Genomic DNA, 12,051 nt, shown 5'->3' with positions numbered 1-12,051 from the left:
TCATCAATTTGTTTGGGGTTACTTTCCCACGTTTGTTCAGTATTTTTAACCTTGCTGGATGGGTATTTTGATGGTTCCACTTCACTTCTTTGTTTGTTTCACAACGACTTTTTGGGAGAGTCCCGCAATCCTGCGCTTGAGTCCTCCACGTTTGCTCCCGAGTCCACGGCAAAAGCGACAGTTTGTGACACAATGAATTTGGTGGAGTTGGTGGCCAAGGTGGAGGACCCGAGCACAGCGGGACAAGGTAGAAATGCCGGCGTCTCCAAGTGGAAGCATCAAAACACTCAACCAACAAGGTAGCGCAGGTTAATAAAACACTCACCCACAGACAACAGCAAGTGCAGCAATACCAAAGGCTGAACAAACCCAGGAAATTAAATTCAAAGAAACTGACAAGACAACGAGGCCCACCGGGATGAGACGGACGCGCGCGCTGTTCTGGTGACACAAAGAACAGCGCCGACAAAAAACAAACGAGCAGACAAGACACAAAGGTCAAGAAAACAAACAAGATCTGACATGAAGCAAAACGAAATGTAATCGGAACACATGCGTCGATTTCGGAATCTGATGACATACAAGATGATGTCACAAAGTTGACAAGATGATTTTGCATTTGATCGATTTATTATTATCTATTCTCAACTAACATTAAACGAGCCGGCATTGTTTGCGTGAATGCAAAGCGGTACAATTATGGGGCATATCTTGGCACAACCTTCGATTTGTTGACAACTTGCTTCGTTTTTCCTCAACTCCTGACAACACGTCCTGTAACTGAAGGCTCACGATACAGGCCGTTTCCAATTTCCGCCTGGGGGTGGGGGGGGGGGGAGCAAACCCCCCAGTGGGATGCGTTGAGCCCGTAGGCCCCGTTTTTGGCGCAGGTTCCCCACGCTGCATTTTTGAGCAACCCGGCGCCAGAAGTCCGGTTGGCGTTCCGCAGGTGTCACCCGCCAGCCTCGTTACTTTGTTCCGAGGCACCGCAGGCACACACTTTTGACTCTGATCCAACAGTGGGGGAAATGACGAATAAGGATGTGGCAAGTCAAAAATACAAACAGGTTTGTCTACAATCACTGTCCTAGCACACAAATAGATAGAAAGTCAAGTGACACCAACAAAGCTGCTCCGACACGAGCGACACTGCGACTTGGTGAGAACTGTTTGTTTTATTTGCCTTTCCATTACCGCCCTGCGAGTTGGCTACAGGCCTTTACACACACATATGTGTGTGTGTGTGTGTGTGTGTGTGTGTGTGCCATTTTGTTCTATACGAATAGAATCCTGTTCCGTTTATGGCTGTGCGTGTCCCTGGGTCATATCCACCCATACGGGGCAATGTTGGTGTTTTTTAATGGTGCCGTGTTGCTTATTCAAGGCCCGTTTTCTATGTACGTGCGGCATCTATTCTCATGTTGTTTCATGATGCCGTTTTTAAGCATCCCGCTATTAGGATATTTTTCGATATGCATGCAAGTGGCATCGATTCACACACACACACACACACGACTTGAAAAATGTTGTCATGTCATATCGCGTGCGTACGCAATACTCTAAAAGGATGTTGTTGAAGCGCTCTCTTATTCATTGATATTGATGAGTTTGATACAGACAGCATTCATACGCATACCATGCTATATATGCTCATGTTATGTTGCTTAGATATGCTATTACATTTAGCCAGCTTGTTGTTTTATCACGCCATGTTGTTTATTTTTGTATTTTTTAGCGATATGCATGTGCGTGGCATACGCTCAGTATATTATTACACATACGGTATATGTATACAGTGTACAGTAAATGTTGTTGCTTAATCATCCTGCTTGTTGTCTAATGCCTACATTTGTACATTCTTACACTTACAATACTCTACACTCATGTTGTTTAAGCAGTTTGACTGCGCTTTTCGGATCTTGTACTCCTCCCACAATTTGCATAACGAACGGCACGGCAATTTAACGCTTGGCAGACGCAATTTTGGTGGCGCTCCATTAGATCAGATTTCACTTCACGCACAATTAAGTTTTTGCCAGTTTTTACACCCACAAAGCTTTAGTAAATCAGATTCTTCAATTAGCCTAACCAACATATCGCTGGAACTCTGCTGAATTGATAAAGCACTTTATCAACAACCACAGCTGTTGCTGTCTTCTGCCAGTTGCTAATTGAAAATGAACACAACAATTCTCAATTGCCGTACATGGATAAATAGAGGTTAAATTAAAAAAAGAAAAATAAAGTGCCGTACATCAAATCAAACGTAAACCACAATTAAAACAAACACTATTATAGAGAAAGTAAAATAGCTAAAAAAAAAAAGCCATCAATGAATAAAATATTCTTTTCTAACTAAGATATACTAGAGGAAGATTGGCAGCAAAGCAAACCAAAAAGACTCAAAATCTGCCATGAAAATAAATAAAGAAAATAAGAGGCGAGAGCGGTGCATACAATTAAAGACCCAATCAAGTGAAACAGGTGAAGTAAAGTTGTTTTGAAAAGTATCATAAAGAGCCATACTGCCAAAAGGACCACAAAGTGGTCATGTTAACCGAGTCTCTGCAGAAGATCAGAATGAAGGCTTAATGGCGAAGGCGAATGACAAGGGGAGAAACGAGGAAGGCAATCTCTGGACTCAAACCTAATAAATCTCCGGGCTCCGATGGGCTTACGTCAGAATGGCGTTAAACCTATATTGTGACTAGAATGCCGTCAAGCCTATATTGCGACTATTTATCTCCACTTGTCCTGATAACTTTTAAGTGGGGCTTTGAGAAAGGCCCTGCCTGGTAGGGGGTGATCATAGCCGTGATGGCGTCAGTTACTGTACGCTTCTTTCCGCCCAATTACTGTTCTGAACCGGCATTACAAACTTTTCACATGAATTTTTAGCAAAGCGTCCGGAAATGATACTTCCACATATCATGCAGTTTGATCAAACAGGATGAATTGGACAAAGGCAAGCAACGGATGATGTGAGAAGAATGTTACACGTAGTGAAGCCGATAAAGTCACCAGATCTGGAAAGATTAAGAGAATGCAGGAGCCACAAGGGGTAGAAACAGCACATACGTACGTATCAAGCAGAAGTGCGAAAAGGAGAGCAACAAGATGGTTGACATAAGAGCCTCCTGCCTTCAAGTTTGGATCAAAGTGGCCCAGGTTCTTTTTAAAATGGAGACGCTAAAATGCAGTCAAAGAAAACCCATCCATTATCCCAGGGGTGTCAAACTCATATTTGTCACGGGCCACATCGTAGTTCTGATTTCACTCGGAGGGCCGTTGCGACCGTGTAAATGTATGCCTTATACGCGACTAATTGATGGATCACTAGTTTTGAAGCCTGTAAATAGTTTGTTCCACTATTTTTCAATGTATTCTTAAGGAAGGATTGGTAACAAATTCTTTAAATATCAAATATGTTGTGGTAACAGTGAAGACAAAAAAAAACAAAAAAACATGGTCTTCGCGGATCACAAGAAATCATGTCGCGGGCCGGATCTGGCCCCCGGGCCTTGAATTTGACGCCTGTGTATTATCCAAACTGCTTATTGTCAGGAGGGTCGCAAGAGATACATCTGAGAGTTTTTGAACATCTGGATAAATTACACACTAACTTATGGATAGAATAAGGGCAAAAAGAAATTCACCTATATTTGACTGCACTCATTGGTTCAACCTTTGTGTCTTTGATTTTCCTTTTTTCTTTTCTTTTTTTTTTTTTTGCTTTGAACTGTACACAGCTGCTTAAGACGTTTGGATTTCTTTTGGCACTATAGTTGGTAGATGTGCTGGTTGATGCTTTTCGAGTTTCTTTTGGTATCATCCTACTGTGATTGGCAGAGGACATTTTGAGGAAGGTGAATATGAAATGGACATGACCATTTTATGTTTGGACTCACAAAGATTTATTATAATGTCCATCACTTGCTCCTTTGGTTATGGCTAACAATTATATCATCGTGTCTCTCTTTTTTTTAATAGTGCTGCATGTGATACATGTGTGCTTAGTATACAGATGCTATAATTAATAAAGAGAGTGAAATGTACACTACTAGGCTAGGCTCAGAGATCTAAAGTTCAGTCCAGGGAGGAAGTGGGGAAAACGTTTAAATCACAGAGACCAGACTTCTGATGAAAAAAAATGCAAGTGTATTCACCCAAAAGTAGAAAAAGAAATGTTTACAATATTTGAGCAATTGAAGCCCAAAATCTAGGATCCCGCTGGTTGAAAGTCTTAGGTAGCTATAGTCCACACATGTATTGATGTAAGGGATGTCCAGAGTAATTGCTGCGGTAGATGAAAGGAAAATTGTTTCAGAAGAAAATCAGCTGCAGTGCCTCCTACCGCTCTGCAGGACTGTTGTAGTTGTTGGAGTTCTGTTAGGTGGATTCTGAGTTAGCTCACCATCAATTTCCTTGATACCAAGCTTATCGGAATAGGAACCTGCATGGCCTGCATGGAACAGGTCCAATTCAAAATAATTAGAAACATAATTGAAGTTAAACATTCCCTTTCAAATCCTAAGGTAAGTACCTCCAAAGTTCAAGTACTCATGACTATATTCCTTAATAATTTCATTAGCACTGCACTATAAATCAATGCACAATGCTTTCCATACAATGAGTGCAGTCAAAGCATTAAATGGCAAACAATTAGCTGCCAATTAAAATAATCAAATAAGCAGGAGCATGAATATTAAACCACAATAATTCAAAACTATTTAAAAGGAAAACAGAATGGCATCGTGTCGATAAACAAAACTATCTCAGGGCAGAAATTGTTTGTGCTAGCTCCCCACAATTTCTGTCCGAGTCCCTTTCCACAAAATAAAAAATTACCGGCTAATAGTTAGCATGCTAAAGCAAACAATTGAATCAGGTTGCTGGCTCATCAGTTCCCTCTTGTTTTGTCTTATTTTTTTTTGGGGCCCAGTAGTATGAATGTCAACTCAAATGACACGAGTCTGTGGTATCGGTTGATGGCCTAGCAGTCTGGTCAGAAATTAGTTAAGAATAATGCTTGTCAAGAAGAAAAAAACTGGCCTACCAGCAACACAACCGACCGAGACATCGACGGCCCGAACAGTGACTGCAGCGTGGCTTGCGCAGCAATTGAAAGGAAATGACATCACCGCGGAAGTGACATCATCCCGGAAATGACATAGGCAGACGCGATGCTCAAAATGAAATTAGCATTATATTAGTATATATTATTTTAATACAGTACAATATCAAGGCAATTTAATAACACACTACAATAATGTGTCATATTTTGTATAACACATTTATGTAGTAAATGCAAATATAATCCAGGTTACATGCAGTACAGTGAGAGGGAGAACTATACACGTTAGATCCATATTTTATGTATTTCTTTATCTTTACTTCTGTACACAAGTATATAGTCTTACTACTTTACTTTGATTCCTACCACACTATACTTGGTGTGTCGTTTTGATATGATGAGCACACGTAAGCGCAACATGTGTAACTTGCCCATTTTTTCCACATAAATCAAGAATTGGAAAACAACATTTTAAACAAGAGGAGCACCCTTGACATTGGCATTCGGCATGCAAGAATTCAGTCCAAAATGAGTTTGCAAATTTCTGCATGGGTCTTTAATCCTGTTCCTCGAGGTCCGCTGTCCTGCCTGTTTTCCGTCTCTCCCTGATGCAACACATCTGATGCAAATGATCAGGATCGTTATCCAGCTTCTGCAGACCTTGCTGATTATCCTATAATTTGAATCAGGTGTGTTGCAGCAGGGAGGCCCGGAAAACAGGCAGGACAGCGGACCTCGAGGAACAGGATGACCCCTGCACTACAGGATTAAAAAACAAAAGTGGAAAAGTACAAATTAAGGATGGTTAGCAAAGCTGTTATCATAGGCTGCCAACTCACAGGTGCGCCTTTGAAGCTCCATTGATTGACATCATTCGGCGGTGCAACTAGCGTACGTGTTTTGACAATTTTGAGTCTTCACTGAGGCTAACATCCCTTAGTGGGTCATGACTCTTTGACATTTGTCTGGACCACAAGAAATAGGACAAACACTCACCAGCCATTTCGCCGCCCAGGCAGGGCTCCAGGAGGCTGCCCACTCTTCCTGATCCTCAAATCCTTCCATTCACTGGATGATCTTAAACTGGTTGGTTGGTTGCTTTGTTTGTGTCAAGCATATTTCTCAAAATGTTCAGCACTCTTGAAATTCCGACAGTTTTATTTTGTTCTCATAGCAGCTCCTGAGATGAGGTTAAAGTGGATGATGCTGCTACTGGTCCTGGTGGTTCTGTTACCGAGCTTGTCCCAGGGCCGCATGATCACCAGATGTGAACTCAAGAGCAGACTTGAACAGGCCATCAAGCTACCCATAGGCATTGAAAGGTTCAGAGATGGCATCTTGTCAGTAGGTGAGATGTGTGTTGAATGCTATCGAGAGCTTTGACAAACATCATCATAACAAATTCAACACAGAAGACTGAACTTGAATGTTTTGGACACAAACCTATGCCAGGAATAATGTTGTCTTCATGCGTTGCAGTAATATGTGAATTGGAGAGAATGTCAAATCTGAACACCAGCATGGTCAGGACTACCATGCCAGTTTCTCCTGAACTGACCAACAATGCCACAAGACCCCCTGCACCTCTAGAAACAACCAACGCCACAAAACCACCTGCACCTCCCCCACCTCTAGAAACAACCAACGCCACAAGACCACCTGCACCTCCTGCACCTCTAGAAACAACCAACGCCACAAGACCTCCTGCACCTCTGGAAACAGTCAATGCCACAAGACCACCTGCACCCCTAGAAACAACGACCACCACAAGACCTCCTGCACCTCTAGAAACAACCAACGCCACTATACCACCTGCACCTCTAGAAACAACCAACTCCACAAGACCACCTGCACCTCCAGAAACAACCAACACCACACGACCTCCGGCCCCTCTCGAAACAACCAACACCACAAGACCTCCTGCCCCTCTCGAAACAACCAACGCCACAAGACCACCTGCACCTCTCGAAACAACCAACGCCACAAGACCACCTGCACCCCTAGAAACAACCAACGCCACAAGACCTCCTGCACCTCCAGAAACAACCAACACCACAAGACCACCTGCACCCCTAGAAACAACCAACGCCACAAGACCTCCTGCACCTCCAGAAACAACCAACGCCACAAGTCCACCTGCACCTCTCGAAACAACCAACGCCACAAGACCTCCTGCCCCTCTAGAAACAACCAACGCCACAAGACCACCTGCACCTCTCGAAACAACCAACGCCACAAGACCTCCTGCACCTCTAGAAACAACCAACGCCACAAGACCTCCTGCCCCTCTCGAAACAACCAACGCCACAAGTCCACTTGCACCTCTCGAAACAACCAACGCCACTAGTCCACCTGCACCTCTGGAAACAACCAACGCCACAAGACCTCCTGCACCTCCAGAAACAACCAACACCACAAGACCACCTGCACCCCTAGAAACAACCAACGCCACAAGACCTCCTGCACCTCTCGAAACAACCAATGCCACAAGTCCACCTGCACCTCTCGAAACAACCAACGCCATAACACCACCTGCACCTCTCGAAACAACCAACGCCACAAGACCTCCTGCACCTCTAGAAACAACCAACGCCACAAGACCTCCTGCACCTCTCGAAACAACCAACGCCACAAGACCACCTGCACCTCTCGAAACAACCAATGCCACAAGACCTTCTGCACCTCCAGAAACAACCAACGCCACAAGACCACCTGCACCCCTAGAAACAACCAACGCCACAAGTCCACCTGCACCTCTGGAAACAACCAACGCCACAAGTCCACCTGCACCTCTAGAAACAACCAACGCCACAAGACCTCCTGCACCTCTAGAAACAACCAATGCCACAAGACCACCTGCACCTCTCGAAACAACCAATGCCACAAGACCCCCTGCACCTCTCGAAACAACCAACGCCACAAGACCTCCTGCCCCTCTAGAAACAACCAACGCCATAACACCACCTGCACCTCTCGAAACAACCAACGCCACAAGTCCACCTGCACCTCTAGAAACAACCAACGCCACAAGACCACCTGCACCTCTCGAAACTACCAACGCCACAAGTCCACCTGCACCTCTGGAAACAACCAACGCCACAAGACCTCCTGCCCCTCTAGAAACAACCAATGCCACAAGACCACCTGCACCTCTCGAAACAACCAATGCCACAAGACCCCCTGCACCTCTCGAAACAACCAACGCCACAAGACCTCCTGCCCCTCTAGAAACAACCAACGCCATAACACCACCTGCACCTCTCGAAACAACCAACGCCACAAGTCCACCTGCACCTCTAGAAACAACCAACGCCACAAGACCACCTGCACCTCTCGAAACAACCAACGCCACAAGTCCACCTGCACCTCTCGAAACAACCAACGCCACAAGTCCACCTGCACCTCTGGAAACAACCAACGCCACAAGACCTCCTGCCCCTCTAGAAACAACCAATGCCACAAGACCACCTGCACCTCTCGAAACAACCAATGCCACAAGACCCCCTGCACCTCTCGAAACAACCAACGCCACAAGACCTCCTGCCCCTCTAGAAACAACCAACGCCATAACACCACCTGCACCTCTCGAAACAACCAACGCCACAAGTCCACCTGCACCTCTAGAAACAACTAACGCCACAAGACCACCTGCACCTCTCGAAACAACCAACGCCACAAGACCACCTGCACCTCTCGAAACAACCAACGCCACAAGACCTCCTGCCCCTCTGGAAACAACCAACGCCACAAGACCTCCTGCCTCTCTAGAAACAACCAACGCCACAAGACCACCTGCGCCTCTCGAAACAACCAACGCCACAAGTCCACTTGCACCTCTCGAAACAACCAACGCCACAAGTCCACCTGCACCTCTAGAAACAACCAACGCCACAAGACCCCCCGAATCTCCAACAACCAACAGCACTGCAAGACCACTGACACCATCAAACACTACAGCGGCAGTCAGACCTGTGTCCGTAAACGACCCTGTACAATTTCCTGATTTGGACGTCGTCCAGATAGCGCAGCAGGCCGAGATGGAGGCGTTGAAGAAACACGTAGAAGAATTGTGGAGCTCGGAAGAGGCAGCTGAAGAAGGTGCGCCGCCGCGGCGACGGCGCCGCCGCCAGGTCGCAGCGCCAAGTATGGCAAATCCGCCATCTTACCGCACTTATTACGGAGTCTTCCAGCTATCTGACAAGGATTTCTGCTTCTCAAGTAATCCTTGGACGGACAACATCTGCATTGCGTCCTGCAGCGGTGAGTCATCATACCTACTTTTCATTGATATCTGATATATGGTCAAGCCTGCCACACACCGAGCGACTTGGCCCAACGTGACGGAAGTGGACTATCATGGAAGCAGAAAATGACAGTTTGAAGACGCTTTGCAGTGCACCAAGCGATCAAGCACCACACGGCTAGCGATGCACTGCAGCGTACAAGCCCCGACCCCGCATTAGGTTTTCAGGGTCCGCATACAGTGCAGTATTCTGTTTTCATTGAAGCACGGAAACATAGAATGATTGATTGTCAAGGGACAAGCGCAACATATAGAGGAAATAAAGGCCAGAGTGAGCATTTATTGAGAGGCCATTTGGGTGACAGCGACTCTCTACAATTTTTTTTCCAGCCACAGCTAGGCAACATGAAATTCTACATACAGTTTAGCCAAATTGTAAGACACAACAGATATACCGTTTATCAGCGCTGGGCATTCCGTCGAGGGCTGTCAAGAGATTAAAACAGCAGAGAGATTCATTCATTATGATCTGTAATTAATTGATCTAATTCATCTTTTTTTCAATGGCCGAGTCATTCGCCATCTTGAGGAACTGTTTTTGGCATTTATCAGCCAAGTTCTGGTTTCTGTTTTCACGACGATCAGCGCAAAATGAGTTGAAGTTCCACTCGCCTTCAAAAAAGCCTCCAGTCACCCCCAAATAACGGCGTTTGCGAGGTGAGGTCCAGTGATCTTGCCCACCAAAACATCAAGCTTGCTTTTCGTTTCACCGTCATACATAAAATCTCGCTGATTTTCGTCATCACTGCAGTCCTGCACGGTGGTTTGTATGGTGGCTCACTGGACGCCGTTTGCAACACCTCAATCAATCCCTCGTCTTGAAGTCGCTAGCAGTTCATCGCTATTCACTTGGCAGGAACAGCCGTCAGCCCGTTTCGTTAGTTTGGCGAAGAGCTTTGCAATGGCTCGCTACATTAGCGCTCGTCTTGGTTGCTATCGTTAGCTGTGGCTTTAGTCGCGCGCGGCTGGTTACTTTGCATTGATGTGGTAGGCTTGAAGTGCTTCTTTGCTGAGCAAAGTCCTTCTTAGAAAGAAGGCATATCACTCGGCCTTTATCAGTAGTGCCGTCAGGGCCTTTTTGAACAGGCGAACGTCTGCCGACATTCATTTACGACCCTGAACGAACCCTGACGTGAACATGCATTTTTCTACCTTCGCCAACTGTCGTAAATGTTCGTCCCTAATTCGGGAGAGGGGCTTTCGAGTCTGGCAGTGGTTATGGTTAGCCCCGGGTGCGGCCAATGAGTAGGTCAAGGCAGCCCCGCCCTTCCGCTAACATGCCGCCTTAGCACAAGCTCCCTTCGAAGCGATTACAGCAAGAGTACAACATGTTTTTCAACATATACTGTGGATCGTCAGCAAATTTCCCAAAGAGGTCATTTTGCAAAAGGTGACTCGTGAATCGGCACGTGTGAGCTGTCTGTTTGTGAATATTAAATAAGCTTTCCTTTTCCCATTCAAGCGTTTGCCGATGACGACATCACGAATGACGTGGAATGCTTTGTCAAGACTGAGCACTGGATGTAAGTGACTGACCAACATGTCAACTTTTCGTCTTGTGACGCACAATACGAGATATGGATTTAAGAATGCACTATGCAAATATTGGGAAGCCAAACGGGAAGTAAACGTGAAGAAAAAACAAAAGACGACTTTTGGCTTCATGGCTTTATGGTTGTTACCTGACGAAGGTTCTCCATTTGACTCGTTGCGTCATCGGGGGTTCATGTGGTGAGCTTTCAAAATCACTATGGCAGGTCTCACACACATATTTATATTAGTTCTGCCAAAAGATTAATCGCGATTAATCGCACTTTTCAACTACATTTTTTACAAAGCTTTGAACCGTTATTTACATGAGTAAAATCTAGGAAATAATGTGGGAAAAAGTATATTGCAATTGAAAGACTGTTCTAATAGCTTTCTTTGATCCTTGAATACGATTCTTTTCCTGTAAAATAGAACAGTTGAACGATACACCAAAGATGTACAACAAATATGGTATTTGAATTTGGCTGTGCAAAGTGTGCAAATTATTTTGGATTTCTCCAATGAGCCGTCAAGTAACTTTTTAAGTAAAACTACGTAAAAGTCTGCATTTGCGATTAATCGCGATTAATCTTTTGACAACCCTAATTTGTATATATATATATATATATATGTATATATATATATATATATATATATATATATTTATATGTATATATATATACAGACCTCAACCTACATGTGATGTACGTAACATATCCTGTCTTTCAAAAAAAAGAACATCAGAACCGTTTTTCACTGTTTTTCTTGTCCAACCAACAGGAATATATTCCGGTCGGCCAGAAGCGAGTGTTACCAAGTCACCAACTTCTTTGATGGCTGCAGTTGAACAAGCGGCACTTTTGGAAACGTTAACGCTATGTAAAAAAAAAAAAAAAAAAAAAAAAAAGAACAACAACAAGCATATTTGGCCGAGGGCTTCCTGAGGTTTGCTGGATTTTGCTTTGCTTTGCTCTTTTCCACATGCTTCTTCTCCAATAAAAATGCTCGGCAGATTCCCACCAATCGAGTGTTTTCCTTTCTTTTGGTGCTGCTGCTGCTGCTGACGTCGTGTCGCTCCAGTGTGGGAAAAGTACGGCCCGCCTAGCGCATGGAGGCCCTATGTTGTATAATTTGCCATAACTAG

General features: G+C 44.7%; 1 protein-coding gene and 1 long non-coding RNA gene across 9 annotated transcripts; one reads left to right on the top strand and one right to left on the bottom strand.

The window, feature by feature from the left end:
• Positions 1–963: 963 nt before the first annotated feature.
• Positions 964–11,930, top strand: LOC147146647 (uncharacterized). Of its 8 annotated transcripts, none has more exons than XM_086034080.1 (6): positions 964–1,159; positions 6,090–6,160; positions 6,230–6,422; positions 6,554–9,334; positions 10,840–10,900; positions 11,688–11,930. In XM_086034080.1, the coding sequence occupies exons 1-6, from the start codon at positions 1,042–1,044 to the stop codon at positions 11,752–11,754; spliced, it is 3,291 nt and encodes a 1,096-aa protein (XP_085890206.1). In that variant the 5' UTR covers positions 964–1,041; the 3' UTR covers positions 11,755–11,930. The 8 variants fall into 8 exon arrangements, with proteins under 8 accessions (XP_085890206.1, XP_085890207.1, XP_085890208.1 ...); XM_086034081.1 differs by having other exon boundaries at positions 6,090–6,164; positions 6,249–6,422; XM_086034082.1 differs by having other exon boundaries at positions 1,102–1,159; positions 6,249–6,422.
• Positions 4,142–5,157, bottom strand: LOC147146648 (uncharacterized). Its single transcript, XR_015087228.1, has 2 exons — positions 5,057–5,157; positions 4,142–4,462 (listed from the first exon to the last, which is right to left on the bottom strand). It is a non-coding gene; the product is annotated as an uncharacterized LOC147146648 (long non-coding RNA).
• Positions 11,931–12,051: the final 121 nt, after the last annotated feature.

The sequence above is a fragment of the Filicampus tigris genome, chromosome 6 (genome assembly GCF_054856515.1).
Source record: "Filicampus tigris isolate MCC_2025a chromosome 6, RoL_Ftig_1.0, whole genome shotgun sequence".
Lineage (NCBI taxonomy): Eukaryota > Metazoa > Chordata > Actinopteri > Syngnathiformes > Syngnathidae > Filicampus > Filicampus tigris.
Note: the sequence above shows the minus strand (reverse complement) of the source record. Positions and strands in the feature narration are given on the sequence as shown.